This window comes from Pan paniscus, chromosome 7 (genome assembly GCF_029289425.2).
Source record: "Pan paniscus chromosome 7, NHGRI_mPanPan1-v2.0_pri, whole genome shotgun sequence".
NCBI lineage: Eukaryota > Metazoa > Chordata > Mammalia > Primates > Hominidae > Pan > Pan paniscus.
In genome coordinates, this window is record NC_073256.2 from 30,288,105 (window position 1) to 30,307,042 (window position 18,938).

The 18,938-nt window shown below is 43.8% G+C and overlaps 1 protein-coding gene across 6 annotated transcripts; it reads right to left on the reverse strand.

Moving 5' to 3' along the window:
- Positions 1-295: 295 nt before the first annotated feature.
- On the reverse strand, positions 296-18,530 carry LOC117981341 (sperm-associated antigen 11A). 6 transcript variants are annotated; one of them, XM_034965652.3, is made up of 4 exons: positions 18,338-18,398; positions 17,602-17,754; positions 5,717-5,794; positions 296-2,946 (listed from the first exon to the last, which is right to left on the reverse strand). In XM_034965652.3, exons 1-4 carry the CDS (start codon positions 18,396-18,398, stop codon positions 2,912-2,914), a joined length of 327 nt encoding a protein of 108 aa, XP_034821543.3. In that variant the 3' UTR covers positions 296-2,911. The 6 variants fall into 6 exon arrangements, with proteins under 6 accessions (XP_034821543.3, XP_034821541.3, XP_063462729.1 ...); XM_034965653.4 differs by lacking the exon at positions 296-2,946 and adding an exon at positions 6,018-6,093 and having other exon boundaries at positions 5,773-5,794; XM_034965650.4 differs by lacking the exon at positions 296-2,946 and having other exon boundaries at positions 5,607-5,794.
- Between the last annotated feature and the right edge of the window lie 408 nt (positions 18,531-18,938).

Below are 18,938 nucleotides of genomic sequence, written 5' to 3' on the forward strand. Positions count from 1 at the left end.
CCGCCATCCCGAGGACCGTCAGGATTTTAGAGACGCCATTTATGGTCTTCTCAGTGTGGCGGACCCTTGCTTCTCTGCAGAGTGAGGGAGGAAGCCGAGGACCTTGGGTGAATTTCTTTTATAATTTTGGGTGAATTTCTTAATTCATTCCGAACAGATGACATTATTTGTGTGCATAGAGGGGGATGTGGAAGGCAATTCCAAAAGAGGAATTTTAGTATTCTGAGGTATTGCAGTGTTATTGTTAAAGCACATAGCCTATGGTCCTGCAAGAGTAGTATTTTGAAAGGTTTCCTTCTTTGTTTTGTTAAAAATCCATCTTACCCCTTTATTGTTGCAGTATGTTAACAGAGAGCTATTTTCAAGTGGTCGATAATCAGCCTGGGAGAGCTATGCTGCCCGTCTCTGCCTCATGTGAGGAAGGATAGGGGCTTGGAGGAGTTTCGGTGGGATGGACCTGCTCATATCGCCCAGCACAGGATTGTCATGGGGGTGGGATTTGGTGATAATAAATCACCTTTAGAGATGGGTGGCAGGACAAGAGCCTCACCTTTCTGTGACGATTATTCACATTCAAGTGTTCCAAGAGGTGGCAAGACAGGCCTGACTGCCTTGATCTGAAGAGCCCAGACCAACTCTAAAAGGTTTAGACTTTGAGCTTATGTGGGAGATTGGCTCATGTATGGGTGGTTTAAAAATCCATTCTAGGCCGGTCGCGGTGGGTGATGCCTGTAATCCCAGCACTTTGGGAGGCCAAGGAGGGTGGATCACCTGAGGTCAGGAGTTCGAGACCAGCTGGCCAACATGGTGAAACACCGTCTCTACTAAAAATTTAAAAACTAGCCAGGTTCAGGTGCGCACATCTGTAATTCCAACTACTTGGGAAGGTTGAGGCAGGAGTATCCCTTGAACCTGGGAGGCGGAGGTTGCGGTGAGCCAAGATTGCACCACTGCACTCCAGCCTGGGTGACGGAGTGAGACTCAGTCTAAAAAAAAAAAAAAAAAAAAAAAAAAATCCATTCTGGCTATAATTGCATAGTGAGACACTATGTGTAAATTATACATGCATCTGCATGTGTGTATTTTAGTCACTAAATTACTCCACCTGTATGATGTTAAAATGCAATATGTACTCTTTCCAGGTTGACAACTATCTCAAATCACATTTGCTGTATCTTATTTGAATCAAGAAGATTCAATTATTAGTTAATAAAATGAATCACCTGTACAGTCCCAATACTGTATGGTTCATAAGGAATTTCGTGTATCCTCTGTTTTCAAAATCAAAGAGCAAACAGCGTGTGTTCAAATTATCAAGGAAGGGCCAAAGCTCAGTGAGGTCAAGGACGGCAGACATAGGACAAGGACGCAGGCATTTTCATTCCTAGTTCAGGGCTTTTTCCAGGATGCCATGAGGCTCACTGGGGCATGGCTTCAATTTAGTGACATCCTGGGTCCCTTTTCTGTCTATGATTCCATGAGGGAGGGACAGAAGATACACATGTCATGCTGTCAGAGGCAGATGCTCAGTGTGGAGACTCAGGGGCCAGGGGACTCTTCACTTCTCCAGCCCCAACACATCGAGCCTCCCTGTTAGCTCTGCTGCCTCCTGTGGGGTAAGTGTCAAGCCCCTGAAAATGAAGGGGTTACAAGTTCTGTTGTGAAGCCCTATAATAAAGGAGAGCTAATAAAGGCTTTGCCCCACCTTCTGACCGATTGTAGAGACGAGTACCCCAATGGGACGGGGAGTGGCTGGAATGAGGAGAGGAAGAAGGCGGTGAAACCAGGGGATTGTGAGAGATAAGACAAGGATGCGGGCTTCAGGCTGTGACTAGGATGTGGCCGCGATCACAGTGGGGTTTCCCAGCATCCCCTGGTGAAATCTGCCCCAGTGCTTGGATTAAAAAGGACAGTAGTGGTGCACTGAAGAAGACCAGTGTTTGAGGCTTAGGTTAATTCACTCATTCCTTCCTCTATTTCATATTTATTGTTCTTCACTGGTTACTAAAGATGTAAATATGAGTATTTATGTACCAGGCCCTGTCCTTGAGGAGCTCAAGGTCTAGTGGGAGGACTATAAATATGTAAATAAATGATGGCAACAGAGTGACTAGACCCTATGATAGGATGCACCGAAGTGTCTGAGGGGCAGAGACGTAGACCAATTGATAATGCCAGGCAGGAATGCGGGTAGAGGGCCAGGAAAGCTTCAGAGTGGGGTTGAAATTCGAGCCAATTTGAGTACTAGGAGGGAACAGCTCTGTCATTCCTCGTTACTGTGTCATATCAGGAAGCTGATTCCTTAGAGATACAGTGGAGATTATCATACTTATCTCAGAAGAAAGAGCTATGTGAAAAGTATGAGGATTTGCCAAGAAAAACATCCTGGGCCCCCATTGGACCAGGCCTAGTCCTTCTGCCCCTGCTGGCTGGCTGGAGCTCCGGCCCACCACCAGGCACCCTCCTGCCCCTCTTGGGGTTGGCAGAGGGTTCACGCACCTCTGAGTGCCAGCCAGAGAAGCAACTGGCAATGTCCTGGGTCTCCCAGCACCTCTTCCCAGCTTCCCCTGACCACAGGCTGAAGGTGTCTTAGCAAGGACAAGGCAGGTGAATCCTCAAATTGAAAACAGATCTGGACGGAGGGCAGGATGGGGTGGACGTAATCACTACTTTTATTTGTCCTCGCACTGAGGATCATACTCCGGTCTCTCACATGGATCCCTGGGGAGCCAGTCCACGGAGCACAGCCGAGAGGCAGTCCAGGCTTAGTCAGAGCCACAGACCGTGGGTGAGGCTCCTGCTCTTCGGCTGCAGAGAGCTGCCTCCTGGCCTCTGAGGCCGATCCACCTGGGCCACCCTGCGGTCACAACTCCAGAAGACAGGAGGCAGGAAGAGGAAGGCTCTACTCTCCTTATCCACAGCGTTGTCTGTGCTGCTGGCCTGTCCCTGTTCCCAAATAAGAGCAGATGCCTGACAATGCCTCAATAAATATCCCTGCTGATTCAGTCTGAACTTAATTCATTTCCACCCCCCTGGCGTCAATGGTACCCTGTGCAGGACAGAGACGAATGAGGCACTGTAATCAGTGCCATGAGATTCAGGCCAGAAGCGTTGGTAACCTGGGCGCCCTGGCTCTCCCCTGCGGTGACCCCAGCTGCTCCTGTCCTTAGCCCAGTGCCCAGCTTCAGAACAAGTGCTCAAAAAAAAAAAAAAAAAAAAACCCATCTGCAGGCACTGGAAGGGCAGCGCGCCCCCGCGTGGTAGGTGTTGGTATTGCCGGGATGCCTGCCTGACCCAAGCCTTTCAGGCTTTGAAAAAGAGCGTTTTGGGGATTCTGTCTTAGAACCACTCCAGGACATTTTAGGACGGAGTTCAATCCTGTCACTTTACAGATGGGGACAGGGATGCTATGGAGATCTGCCCAATATCCCAGAGGGGCGGAACAAGAAAGTAAGCCCCAGTTTTGGGGGCTCTCACTTGGTCTCTGGGCTGATCCAGTCAGATTCATTCTCAGGCCTTACAGAGACACTTTACATTGAAAAAAAGAAAAAGAAAAAACAGCCAAAAAGTAAACAAAAATTAAAAAGGGAACAGAGCAACTCCGGAGCTCACCACTGAGGACTCCAGGAGCCTGCACCACCTTCCCTCCCCTCCCTTCCTTTCCCTTCCACTCCCCTTCCCTTCCCTTCCCTTCCCTTCCATGTTTGCTTCCCGGAAGCCTCAGCAAACACTCCCAGACAGCCTGTTTTGTGCTGCGCAATGCCATAGGTACCAGTTTTTTACCATGCCTTACAGGTGGACAAACACTTCCTTTGGAGAAATTTTACATAAGAGGGAGATGACATTTTCTACAATTTAGATCAGCCCAGGCCCAAGGTCCACCTTAAAAATATTAAATAGTACAGCCTAGGGCCCACGTGAGTGCCCTGCTGGCTGGCCCTGGACTCTGCGGAGGGCTCCCTGGGGGTTCTCACCTGCAGCACCCTGGCAGGGAGGGACGGGGTTCCCATCCTCCCCATCTCACCTGGTGGAGACCCCTTGGTCCTTGGGTGAGGCTCTGCTTCCACACCCCCAGGCTGCTGTGCTCTGATGGGGTCTGAGATCGAGCCCAGCTCCTTCATTTCATTTCTGAGGAACATGAGGCCAAAAGAAGGGGCTGCTGTCTAACGGCACCTGCTCAGAAGTCCCATCCTTATGGAACCAGGCTCCAGCCCCCCAGTGGCCCTTCATTTTATTTTGTGTTTCTGGTACACAGATCTGCTGGTGTGGGCTGGTGGCACTCCTGGCTGAGAATGTGTCTGCCAGTTCTGAGGCATGCACGTTTGCTGCGTTTCACTCTGAGCCAAGGCTAATAGGGGCCAATGCCCTTCAGGAAGTCATTCCCTTCAGGGATGGAACAATGGCTCTCCCCTCTAGAGGCATGACAGAGAGCCCTGCAGAGGTGCCTGTGCCTAAGAGAGACTTACTCTGTGCACTTCCAGAGGTCTGTCTGATTGCATTTAGAAAAGAAAAAAAAAACAAGAGTGAGTTTAGAAGAGGCTGCGAGAGGCCAAAGGCAAGATGACAAATATTCATTGCAACTTGAGCTGGGAATTGAGACTGTAGCCCCAAAGTATACATTCTAGAGGGCTCTTTACAGCACCTCAGCTCATTCAGGAGCACACTGGACTCAGGCAGCGACAGAAAGAGGAACACAGAGCATCTTCCCAAGCCACCTGTCAGTCAGGAAAAAGCTTGGCATGTGGTCTCTATCTCTCAGCACGTTTGTTTTTATTATTTTTTAAATTCCTTGCTTGTAATTGGTGTTCACTACCATTGGAACTAGTATTCAACAAATTCAAGCAGGATCCAGAGAAAGGCAAAAGGCAGCTAAGCATTCAGGAATCTCCATGAACAGGGGCCCTGCCTTGCTCCAATTACACAGAAATATGTTTTTTAGAAGGATCATAGAAGAATGAATGCTGGCTGATAGGCATACTGAGAATGCCATTTATGAATTGCTAGCCTGGGGGAAATGTGCTTCACCTGATGATTTTCGTTTTTCTTTCATTCCTAAAATGGACCCGCTTACCCCCTATTATACACACTATCAGCTTGTTGTATTAATAAATTGAAATAGCCTAAGAGTAAATGCTTGAAAACAATACTATCCTACTGAAATGTGACCTGTTGGTGTTATTGCTTGAGGAGGCATAAAGGGAAAAGGGATAAGGTGCATTACCATCTGGGTGAATAAGCAGGAGAAGGCTAGTGCTGGGTGTGGTAAGAAAGATGTCATCAGATGGAAAACAGAGCAGCAGATTGGTTGCATTTATGTCTCTCTGAAAATCAGTTTGGAGCTTGGTTTCTAGTCGGTTCCCATCTCCAGATACTTAAGAGACATTCCCTTGATTAGGAAAGGAAAGTGGAATATCACAAAATTCTGAGACCCCTTTGAAAAGGCAGTACATGGAGAAGTAAGGAAGTTAAAAAAATGTCTTTTATCAGCTCTTCACCTTTGGTGCTAAATTCATTCAACAAATATTTATTGAACACCTACTATAAGCTACACATTCCTTTAAGCCCTTGGGATACTTCAACATCCCTGCCTTCCGGGAGCTTATATTTTAGATCCCAGATCTGCCATCCATCTCTGGTTTCTCTTTTCCTTCTTCATCTGTATTTGATACGCAACACCTATTCCAGGGATCAGAGCAAATGTCACGCTTTTTCTCACCAGAATGGCAGAAAAAAAGTCTGCAGATCCCTTGCTGCATACGGCAGATGGTATTTCTAATTCCCAGTGGAACATCCCCTATGGATACAACAGAAGAGAGTTGACATTTAACTCATATAGTGCAGAGAATAGAAGATGACCCCAGCCCACTGCCAAGGGTTATATATTCTGACAAGGCTAAGTATTTTTGGACAAGCCCCAGTTTAACCGAACTTTGGCCTCTTAGCTTTAAAACAGGAACGATAATTTATATCTGAAATGTTGCCAGGAGGATGATAGGGTGTGTTTTATGAATGCTCACCTGGCCCATCTAGGCCCTAAAAAGCCCACGCAGATCTTAAATGAGGGTCCTCGAGCCTCCTGGTGAGAGATGTGCACTAGAAGGAAACAAAGGAAGTTTTGGAAAACAGAAGTGGTCCAGAATAGGACAGGTCTTGGTCTCTAAGGAAATTAGAGGTATTAACCCATTCTCAACTTATGGCCCAATTTTTAGTTTTATGTCCTACAACGAAAAGGAGAAAATAAAACCTCTCTCCTCACCAGGACCTGTGGGCTTGTAAGTCACAAATGACCACCTAAATTTTTATAACAACAGGACATTGGGCAAGAGATGGTTGAAAGAAAGATCTTACTTATGTCAGATCTGCAAATGCCACGTACGATGACTTTAAACAGCAGCAACAACAGCAGCAACAACAACAACAGCACAGTGTTGGTCTTGCGTGATTAGGAAAACACTCTTGTACAACATCCAACCTCCAAACGGGGTCTAATCCCTGATTCTGTATCATCTCAGCCCTGTCACAGCTTGGAGGAGACGGCAAAGTGAAGAAGGTGGGGGGTCCACCTTTAGTCAAGACAGAAGAGCCCCCAGCCTGGAAGCGTGGAGACCTGGATTCTGGTCTTACTTCTTCCAATATCTCATTATGTCTCCTTAGACAACTCATTTAACTGGTTACACTTCAGCTTGCCCATCTGTAAAATGTGTTCTATGTGCAAGCAGGGGGAATATTATAAGTTTGAAGACCTACTATGACCATAAAGATTCATTGCACAGTGGTAAATTAACACTTTCTCTGGACTTTGGTTTTCTTTTTGTAGAGCATGGGGCTGCTATAGACAATCTCTGATTCCCTTCCAGCTCTGACATTCATATGACTATAACTTCCTTCTGAAAACTTTTCTCAGACTGCAGTGAGTGCTTGCCACTTGTATCAGAGCAAGCATACCCCTTTGTCTTGTGTCAAGACCTTTATAACACTTATTTAGCTTTTAAAAAACTTCACAGGGGAGATCAAAATTGTCCAAGACTGAGCCCCACAGTGGCCCACCTGCATCCACTAACAACATACAGACACACCTACCCACTGTCCATATAGACACACACATAAATGGAATTCCTGCACTACCTTCCCCAGGGCTAACCAGGAGACATTTACCTGAGTTTGTTTGGACCAAACAAAAGAGAACAGCAAACAGAAAAAAGACCTTCATGTTTTAAGGTCCGTTGAACCTCCCTGCCCTCCCGTGAAGGAGAGCAAATATGATGAATGATGGAATGAAATGGAGCGGAGAAGGCACAAAATGGGACATTTATAGGTTTTTGGGAATACTGATCAGCATGAGCATATTTATCTGCTCTACTGAGTAAGGCTGTGGGCAGAAGGTTACTGACTACTCTTCCCTTTCTGCCTAAAAATAGACTGGCTTCCGGATATTCAGAGAAGCAGGGATCAACCAATAATTCCATATACGGATATTGAAGATGAAAGTGAACCAACGTTGAGGTGTGGCTACTTAGTGCCAAGCCCTGTGCTAGGTGCTAGAGACATGGTTGTGTAAAGATATATTTTCCGCCTTCAGAAAGCTGCGGTGTCTACCACAGTTGAGCAGATAATTAGCTTATTTCCCAGCAACTTGACTCCCATCTACCAACAGAAACATAGGCCCACGTGCATTAGGAGACATGTGCACGAACGTTCATTGTAGCACATTTCCTTGCAGCCAAGAGAATGCAACCAAATAGTGTATTATGACAACAACAAAACACAATGTATTTCCACACCACAACAAGAATAGAAAAACAAGAAGATGTGTACAACAATGTGGATGAACCTCACAAACGCTATGCTGAAAGAAAAAAAAAACAGAGACAACATACCACATTATTCCAAAAATTTGGCAAAATTCACCTATTTATGAAGAGCCAGGATATTGTCTACTTTGGAGGAAGAGGACAGGCTCTTCTCTCATTTGATGAAGTTATCCGCTGTCGGAGGTGACAGTCTAGTGAGGGATGCAGAGAGCCCCCGGCAACCACAGGGCTGTGTCATCCTGGGCTGGAGGGAGGTTTGTGGGCTCTGGGGTGCTGGGAGTTGTGAAAACAGAATCTGCAAGGACATGATATTTTTGTGTGTGGGTTTATATAATATGTGGTATTAAAACACACAGTGGATAAAGCTGCACATTTTGCCCCTATTTGATTTTAGTCCCAGGATCACTTAGATTTATTTCCCTTAAAATTCTCTTAAGCAAAAGGGGCAAGTGAGAAGGATGTCTTCTCTCCTATCCCCCTGGGCTTCATAACAATTGCTGTTAGCTTCTTATTAATCCTTCCAGAGGTGTCCCATGTGTATGGAAGCAGAGATGAATCCATACCCCATTTTTATGTAAACAATAGCAGACTCTAGATATCATTCTGGACTTTCCTATATTACTTGTTATAGCTTGCAGAGCTTTGTTATTCTTCAGATTAGACACATCATATTTTCTGCAAGCTGTCTTCTGCATTATTTAACGAGTCTACAACAACCATATCTCACCATGAGTCTTACCTAGACATGGATTTTGAAAAAGAGACATCAAGCAGTGGTCTTGGACTTTCTGCATGGGTGAACAGTGTGAGCATCTCAAAGAGGCAGGGTCTGGGTGTTCATTTTGAACTTTCCACCTCTGGAGAGATTAAGCAGGACAATGTGCCCTGGCAGGGACTCTCTGACTCACAGACCTTTCTGTACCTTGCAAAATCACCTTTGAAGTTAAGACTTTAGGGAAAATTGGGCACTCCAAGCTGCTTTTGACCCTCCACCAAAAAAAAAAGAGAGAGAAAAAAAGTTACCTTGAATGTTAGCTATGTACTAAGTAATTGTAAAATAGTTATGAATATTTGTGAGGGTCCAACTCAGTACTTTAAAAAATCGATTAAAATGTGAAATTCTTTCTCTGTGGAGCATTTGTTCTGAAGACATCTCTGAAATCTCTCATTAAAAAAAAAAAAAGAAAGAAAGAAAAGCAGTTTCATTTGCCCCTTAGGGAAATTGGCTTCCACACCAAGATGATACCCTAAGTTCAAGGGTCCCAAGGAATAATGACAATTCTGAATGTATCCTGTGCATGGACAAAGTGGCTGTATGATACATGAACCATTGTTTGATAAAAACACTGAGTGTGGATATTCAAAAATTTGAGTCATTTTTTAAAAGTCACTAAGATGACTTATAGATAAAACAATAAAATGCATATTTTATACTTTACATTCATTCTTTCTATTTATACTACACGTTATTTGGAAAGGATCCAAGGTAAAGGTGGATGGCATATTTTTTCTAGTAGTGCAGTTACTGATCAAATCATTGTGAAATTATAGTTTAGAAAATTTCTATATAGTTTGGAAACAATAAACTATGTTGGAAAATAAATTCATTTGGGGGAGAAATAAATTAATAGTACTAAATTTTATCATGTACCTTCTCCTCCAGACTTGAATCCATTTCCAAATCACAGACCCAGAAAGCAATCCCCACGGAACTATTTTGTGGATAATTCTGAAGAATAAGGCATATCATTTCAAAGAAATCAAACTAGAAAATCACGCGTATTGGCTAATTTTGTTAATATCTGGTTATAGGTTCATAGGTTCATATAATTGCATAGTTGAAAGGAAATAGAGTTCAATTTGTCCCAACACACAAGCTAATTATTCTGATGTGCATCATACTCATGAATGGAAAAGAAGAGTGTAAGGAGAAGAGAGGAAAGATAACTTTGGGTTTGCAAACATTTGATAGTAGAAAAAATGTTTCTGTATTTTAAAAAATATTGATACAATTCAACAACAAAAAGACAAACAACACACTTAAAAATGGACAAAGGACTTAAATAGATTTTTCCAAAGAAGAAATTCAAATGACCAGCAAGCACACGAAAGATGCTCAATATCATTAGTCATTAGAAAAATGCAAATCAAAACCACAGTGAAATATCACTTCACATCTACTAGGACAGTCATAAAAAAAATAAAACTTCAGAAGCAGTGGCTCACACCTGTAATCCCAGCACTTTGGGAGGCCAAGGCTGGTGGATCACAAGGTCAGGAGTTCAAGACCAGCCTGGCCAATATGGTGAAACTCCATCTCTACTAAAAATACAAAAATTAGCCGGGCAATTAGCTAGGCATGCTGGTGGGCGCCTGTAATCCCAGCTACTCAGGAGGCTGAGGCAGGAGAATCGCTTGAACCCGGGAGGCGGAAGTTGCAGTGAGCTGAGATCGGGCCACTGCACTCCAGCCTGGGCGCCAGAGCGAGACTCTGTCTCAAAATGAAACAAAACAAAACAAAATTTTTGAAAACAGCAAGTGTTGGTGAGGATGTGGAGAAATTGTAACCTTCATATGTTGCTGCTGGGAATGTACAGTGGTGCAGCTGCTGTGGAAAAGTCTGGCAGTTCCTCAGAAAGTTAAACAATATGAGTTACCAATATGGCCTAGCAATTCAACTCCTAGGTGTATACATACAAGCAGTGAAAATAGGTGTTCAAACAGCAACCTGTACATGAGTGTAGTGTTCATAGCAGAATTAGTCACAAGCGTCAACGGTGGAAGCAATGCAAATGTGCATCAGTTGATGAATGTATAAGCAAAGTGTGGCGCATCCATGCAATGCAATATTATTTAGTCACAAAAGGAAAAGAAGTAATGCCACATTCTCCAACATGGAGGAACTTTGAAAATCTCACATTAAGTAAAATAAGCTAGGCACAAAATACCACATATTGTATGATTCCATATATATGAAATGTGCACAGCTGGCAAATCCAGTGGCTGCTTACTGGTGTCTCCTTTTGGGATGATGAAAAAGTCAGCTGGGGTTTCTCCCCACTTTTTTATCCTCATGGGCAATGCTAATGTTACTCCTCTTGCTCCGGAGGTTTTATTTATTTATGTATTTTGGGTTTTCAAGAAAGAGGCAGGGTTTGTGTTCATGAATTTAATCTCTCTTTATGAAGGCATACTAACTTCCCATTTTGGTCTTATTATTTATTTCCATTTTGGTCTTATCAACTAAGGGAGATTCCCTGGGTGCAGAAGGTCATTTCCCATGACCCAAAGAGGTAAAAATAAGCCAGGTGAGAGCAGGTCAAGCCTGCAGAGTTGCAGTGACGACCACATGTAGGGACAGGAAGAAAAGATTAGAAGTGCCCATTATTTATGTCACACGAGGTGCAATGGGGTGGAATTGACTGAGCCTGCCCACCTGTTCCTTGCCCCGCAAACCTCAGGCATTGAAGAGAAGACAGGCTTCCTGATGATGGGGACTCTCTGAGCAATGGATGAGTCAGAAGGATCAAATCCCGGGGAAAGCTGCTGGGGTGCAGGGGAGGGAAGGACGCTGCGCGGAAGGTGGGCGTGCAGAGTGGAATACAAGGCAGTCAGGTGTGCTGCAGGGCGTTCTGAGACAGCCTCCAGCAAGCTCCTGTCTAAGGACCTCTTCCCACTGCGTAAAACTGGTGGCCATACAACCTCATCAGGGCTCAGGGGCCTGTACTAAAAAGCTGCTGTGAGAACAAAGAATGCATAACTAATGGAATTGCTGGCTCAGGACTGACCTTGAGAACCCATTATATTTATTCAGTTGTCTCCAAGCAGGATGGCACATTTTCTTTTTAATGTCTGTAATTTTTATTTATTTTTATTTTATTTTACTTTAAGTTCTGTGATACATGTGCAGAACGTGCAGGTTTGTTACATAGATATGCATGTGCCATGGTGGTTTTCTGCACCCATCAACCCATCATCTATATTCTAAGCCCCACATGCATTAGGTATTTGTCCTAATGCTCTCCCTCCCCTTGTCCCCAACCCAGCACTGCAAATATTATAATATCAAAGAATGAGAGGAAAAAAAAATCAGTTTCTACCTGTTTTTTATGAATCCCAGGTAGGCTCCAAAATCTCCCTGGGTAACATGCTTTAAATGTCATATCATCTTTTTATAAATTTTTTTTTTATTTTTACTCACCGCTATGCAAACAAGGAGTCTTATCATCTTACTGCCCAGGAAGCGCTTTCTTATGTTAACTCTGTGAGTTTCTGGATGCAACTTAAGTCTACAACAGAATGTCTTTGCTTATAATTAAGTGATATCTTTGTATATACATATATATGTTTATTTTTAGGCACATTAATTTTGTTCTTACAAATGTATATTTAACATTTAAGAGTAATGCAATAACTTGATGGTATTTTTAAAGGTGCAAATATCTAAAAATCACCAATAATTTTAACATTAGAAACTTTATTGTTTTTAAGCATACTTTTCACAGTTAATTTTATATCAAATATGTGAACATTGGTATCATAATTTTTAGGACATATAAGTATTTTGAATATGTTATGCATTTTGATGGTTTTTCACTGTGTTATATTTATTATACCTAAGGAATATGTAATATCTCTGAGTAGATTTATTGTAGTTCGCTAATGTAGTGCTCCATTTTGAACTTTTTAGAGGTTTTTTTTGGTTTCTCAAAGTATTTTTTATTTCCCAGGATAATTTCTGAGCAGAATAACTGAAACAATGAGAACAAGTATTTTATATCTTACATACATATTGAGATTGCTTTACAAAGAGGTTATTTAAGTTACCAGTGCTTCTGGTTTTGTATGTGAGGACTAGTTTCATATACCTTCATTATCCGTGGCTATCAGCCCCGTGTGAGTGTGCCCATATATAAGTTGATTAAGGAACATCTTTGTTCAGAAAAAAAGCCTGGAAAGGTGGCATTCTGTAAAGGGCTCTGTGTACCTAGTTTCTTTCCTATGCTGAGCCCCAGGATCCTGATTCTTACCCAGATGCTTATATTTAGGTTGGTGCAAAAGTAATTGCGGTTTTGACCGTTATTTTCAATGGCAAAAACCACAATTACTTTTGTAGCAATCTAATACATAACAATATTTGCAGGAAGTTTTAATTTATGGGGATTAAAGAAAGCTGCAAAGAGAATAATGAGCTCAAAGTTTTGTGATGTGCAGTTTATTATTAATTAACTTGAGCCTAAAATAATTATCACTGATGAAGATTTTATGGACAGATTAGGCAAATATCATTATTTCTTCCCTATTTATTTATTAAAGACATCCATGAAACTTCTTTTAAGTAGAGATACCCTACAGAAAAGTTTAAGACAAACAGCAGATTCTACCCACATTCATTCTGTGCCACCTCTCACTCGCTTGCTTACCCTAGCAAAGCAATCCTGCAACAGCTGGTCTGCATGAGCAAGCAGATGTTAGCGGTCAGTGTAAAACTAGCAGAAGTGAAGTCAGCACTTTTAGAAACTGGAAGAGACTTAACTGAACTGGAATATGTGCGATTTCAATGAAAAAATGCAGTTTTAAAACAATCAATATGTATTTATTCCTAATGAGATTTGAGAAACTGTGGTAAGCAAAATGAGAATTAGATCCCATGAGAAAGTCACACGTTGAGAAAGAAAGAGACTATTTGCAAACATAAGACTATTTAAAAATAATTAAAAATCTAATAACTGAACTTCAAAATCCAAAAATAGTAAAAAAGAAAAAAAAAAGAAGGGCTCTACAGAAAGAGAAACTGATATAAAAATAAATATCTGCAAAGTAGAGAACAAAAGGGAAAAGCATGAAAATTATGGTTGAAAGATAATGAGAGGATATTTCAAGGATAACTGGGGTTTAAGCCGGAGGCATTCCAGAGAAAGGGAAGATAATTGATGGAGGAAAGAATATGTAAGGTTAGATATAAAAGGAGCACATGTACATGGATAAGAATAAAGCGGTAACCTGGCCGGGCGCGGTGGCTCACGCCTGTAATTCCAGCACTTCGGGAGGCCGAGGCGGACAGATCACCTGAGGTCGGGAGTTTGAGACCAGCCTGATCAACATGGAGAAACCCCGTCTCTACTAAAAATACAAAATTAGCCGGGCATGGTGGTGGACACCCATAATCCCAGCTACTTAGGAAGGCTGAGGCAGGAGAATTGCTTGAACCTGGGAGAATCGCTTGAACCCGGGAGGTGGAGGTTGTGGTGAGCCAAAATCGCACCATTGCACTCCAGCCTGGGCAACAAGGGTGAAACTCTATCTCAAAAAAAAAAAAAAAAAAAAAAAGAAAAGAAAGTAGTAACCCAGTAAAACTATTAAATTTTACAGAAGAGAAAAAATGATCAATAAACAAACGAAAAAACGCTCAACTACACAGTAATCAAGGGTGTGCCAGACTGATATCTGCAAGATGGTGGACTAAGAGGCTCCAGCCTTTCCTTCCTTCCACGGATATACCAAAGAAATATCAACACACAGATCGGTTCTTTCTGAGAGAAAACCATGGACTAATTGAAAGACTACTACACATCAAGCAACTGAGAAAATATTCATGTGAAAACAGGTGGGAAGAGCTGAGACACACTCCCCGCACAATCCCTATCCCAGGCATAACACCTTACAATTAATTGGTAAGGAAGTCCCAACTCCTAGCTTCTCCCTGAGGAGTGAAGGGTTTGGACCACACATATAGTACCCTGACCTTTATGCTTCCCACCCAGGGATTTGGCTCCTAAATCACCCAGCTCAGGGTTGATAGAGCTGGGCATCTGCAGGTCTCCCTAAACCACAGACACCAAAGAGATGGTGGGACACAGATTTGCAAGCACTTTTGGCAGCTCTCTCCCTGGGCTGAGGCCAGAGCAGGCAGGTAAATGCCCACCTCCCGGTTTCTACCTGCAAGGGGTTTATCTACCCATTTTCCCATCTGCTGCCTGAGGGTTGACTTCTGGGTCTGTATCTGGGAGCCAAAGGGGCAGGGTGAACAGTAGACCTGTGGGAGCCTGAACAGAGGTATAGCTAGGCACTGCGCCTGCTCCTCTCGACTAGCTCCAGCAAGAAATCCAGGTCTCCAGCTTCTCCCTTGAAGGAGAATACTTCAAGCACAGTTTTATAGCTGCCACCTGGGGGACTGGCTCCTAAATCACTTATCTCTAGAAGTTAATGTGAGGCAGGAGAATTGCAGAGGAAATTGGAAGTTGGATAAAGGATAGAGTGAATAAAAGCAGAAACAGAAGCAAGGTGAAGGGGTGGGTGAGCAAGAAGCAAGATGAAAGGCAGAAGTGAAGCAGCCAAAAGAAAAAGTGAGATAAAGAAGAGAGCAAGGACCCCATGGCCAGCAAGATCCACATCAAACCAGGAAGGGGCAGCTCTTCAGAGATAGGCATTAAAGAGAAAAAGTATCCTTAACAGGATGCTGTATGATAATCAGCTCATTAAAGCTCATGCATATGGACTACCTATCATGCATGTAGTTAAAATTATGGGATGGAGACAATGCACAAGCCCGCACAGGCTAAAGTAACTAAGCAACACACCTATCTATCAAAAGGCAGGCACCGGCAAAAGATCAGGCAGCCTTGCGAAGAGAAGGAAAAAAAACGCATAAAAAGACCCAAGGTACACCGAAGCCATGCTAATCTCATTTGGCGGAAGTCAGCCCACTCTCCCCTCTCCGAGAGTGTAATACTGCGCTTCACACACTTTTGCTGCTTGCTTTGCTGTCTGAGTATCACATCCAGTTCTTTGTTCAGGACACCAAAAGCCTGGAATTGCACAGCACCATCGGGTCATAAATGGGTCTCTGCATTTTGTGTCTTCTAAGGCCACAGAGAACAAATGGGTAGTTTTAAAGGGGCACAAGAGGACTTCCAGAGGGTATTCTTCCAGGTTTAGCACAAAGAGAACAGGCAGTAACTCCCAGCTCTCAGTATCTCCCCAGAAGGCATTTGCCTGCACACTCTCTCAGCTGCTGCTAGAGAACAGGGCTTCGAACTGGCCTGCAGGTAGGAGATGATGGGGCTGATGGAGAATGGGTTTGACCACACACGTAACACCTCAACTACATTTCACAGTACTTAGAATAGAATGGACTCCATTGCACAGTACCTAGAATAGAAGTAGGTATTCAAAAAATAGTTTTTAAATAAAAGAACAAATTATTTTAATTCTTTCTAATAAAAGTTTATGATATCCACATTTCCTAGCACAAATTGTGTGATTTTGAAAATTCGGTTCATGTCAAGCTAAGTCATCTTCTGTAAGATCACAGGTAGCATTTTTGTCATTTATCTTGCCACAATAAAATATTTGAACTGTCTGGCACAAGTGGCAATATCTCCGCTCCCTGCTGCTCAGACACTTCCGCAAAAAACCTGCACCTGATTGGACAACGTGGCCCCGGAGAACAGGTAAGTGGCAGAGCTTTGTTTCTATATCAGCAACATCAGTTTTAATGTAAACAGCAGGCGTCTTTCTTTTTAGAGCAGTAGCCTACTTGTGTTTCCATATAATTACAGTATTCTTGGCAGAAGCCTTCACTTCTCCTGCAGTCAACAACTTTTAAATCTGATGCAGGTTCTGCATTAAAAAAAGAAAAAATCCAACATTAGCTTCTTAAGACCATCTCCAGAATCAAACAGTGGTCATTTGAGCCGTGAGGGACAGGGTGGGGGTGGCATGGATATGAAACAGCTTTCCATAGTTAATAGCTTCAAGTTCCAAACTAAAACATCAACTCCAGATATATAGCTCTGCCCCACTAAATCTCCTTTAACCAAAGGAAGGAATAATCCTGTCTCATAGGAATACTGTTAGACTAAATAACACATGCCTACTATTGCACCTGTTTATATTTGTTGTGTAATAATTGAGTTTTCTTTTTCCCTTCCCTTGGGAGGAGATCCACATGAATGAGTCCTTTGGAACTGTGGGCCAATTAGAAAGGGATGGGAGGTTGGGTAGGATGCTGCAGGCATCAAATTCAGCAGGACTTTATTTGCTGGATGTCACAGCAATTTGCCAACACCCTCCTGTCTTTCTTGCTCTTGCCCACTGATCTGCTAACCTAGTTTTCCCTGTCTTAGGGTCAGCAATCAGCTTGGCATTAAAGAAGCATCTTGGAAACTACAGGCTCTTCCAGGCCCTTTTGGATTTGAAGCTGGTCCTGCCCAGGGGTTCGGGGGCTGACCAGAAGACTGGCCCTTCTGGAAGAGTCCAGAAGAGTGGCTGTGGGCTCAATTGTCCCTTGCCATTTCCTGCTACCTCCTTGCCTGAGTAGACTGACAATACAGTCTATTCTCTGCCCCCATCCTCAGGAAGCATTTCCCAGACCTCGATGGACACCTGAAACTTAGTAGGTATTCAGTAAATTCCTTGAACGGGAACAACCTCCAAAGCTAAGGGCATGGGGCTGCAACCTGGCAGGAGGCCATGTTTCCACCAGTGTCTCCTCTGGCTCCTGTTCTTGGAGGAAGCCAGCAATTACAGACGTGGCTTCAGATAAATTGCCTTTTGGCCCCTCAATACTCCCACGTTCCACAAGGCCCTCAATGATCCAGCCCCAGGGGAAGCTGTGAGACCCCGTGGTCTCCCTGACGGGCAGGGCAGCCCAATGCACCCGCACCATGTCTTCCCCAAACAATGACTGCTCACCCACCCCGACCAGCACAGACATCTTCCCGTCTATTTGTTCCCTCTACGTCTCCCCAGTGGATGCACTTGTTGCACGTGTTGGTCCCTGACTCACCTTGGTAAGGTGGGGTGCGCGGTGGTAAGAGGCCCCGTTTCACTGGGTGGCGTAGCAGCTGAAACCCGTTTGTGCCTTGCCCAGGGGCTCTTTCCCTGAGTTCTCTGAGAGCCTCAGTGGCTGAGTGGTTCACATGTCTGGCTTGAGACGATCCTGTGCAAGTGGCAACACACGTCTGAGGATGCTCTGAGGCCTCCGCCTGGCAGACCCGTCAGCATGAGGCACCTACACTCTACCAGGTGAGTGAGCATGGGTGATTGGGTGGGGGAGTTGGGAGACGTGCTAGTGTTCCGTGTGTGTGCACATTTGTGCACATGCGTTGTATGCACCTATGTGTAGAAAGAGAAGATGAATGAAGTGTAAGAAATGTATGCCATGAACGGTGAGTCTGAGCACCTCCTCAAAGCCAGCACAGCCAGAGAATTTATTTCAAGTGTCACTAATGCAGTTGTTAAGATTCCCTAAAATGTAATGTTCTTCTCTGTAAGGGAAAGGGGAATGTTAAAAGGATAAGAAAATGGAGTCGGGGAGGGACACTCTTCCCTGGGAAGCAAGTGCCATCAGCCAATTCAGAGTGCCATTTATGAACCCAGTTCAGAGACTCGTACCCAAAGCTCCACCAGGAATACATGCTCCAAGGACTTCATCTCTCCCTGTCCAGCCTGGACTCCCATACCTCAGACGACCATTGCAGAGAGATTCTGGCACCCAGACCCGGGTCACCTTTCCATTTTACCTGGAAACAGCAGGGCCACAAGGAGAAGGCTGGTGACGGACAGGAGCAATCGTTGCCTCATGTCTGCCAAGAGCACTGCAAGCCAGAAAGCACCCAGGGTGGGTGGGCAGGCAGCGGGGCTTCTTTGATGGAGTGAGGCTGGGTGTGTGGGCCTGGAGCGTGGGAAGAGCTGTGCTCCAGGATGACTTCTCATTCTCAAAGGACAATGTGGACACGCTACTATCCCACTGCTGGTGGAACAAACACTTGAGACACATATTTCAGGAAGTAAATAATACACCTGAATGCCTTGGGTGGGTTTGGTGAATAAGGAAGAACAGAGAGAAACAGAAAGATGAAAGGCATGGAGGGGCAGAACAAACATAACTATCATAAAGTTGCCAATGTCCTCAAACGCTTCTCAAAAGCCCCCTAATGTTCATGAGAACAGGGACATAAATAAACTGCCATGTCGATTCTATCCTGTTGGCTGAGCGTTTTTATTTTAGTGTTAAAAAATCATGCATAAGACACAACATAACAGGTAGGACCTGGTTTTACAAACTATCCCTTCCTGAAGTTATACAGAGAGTTCCAAGGCTGCTCAAAATGTTCTTTTCTT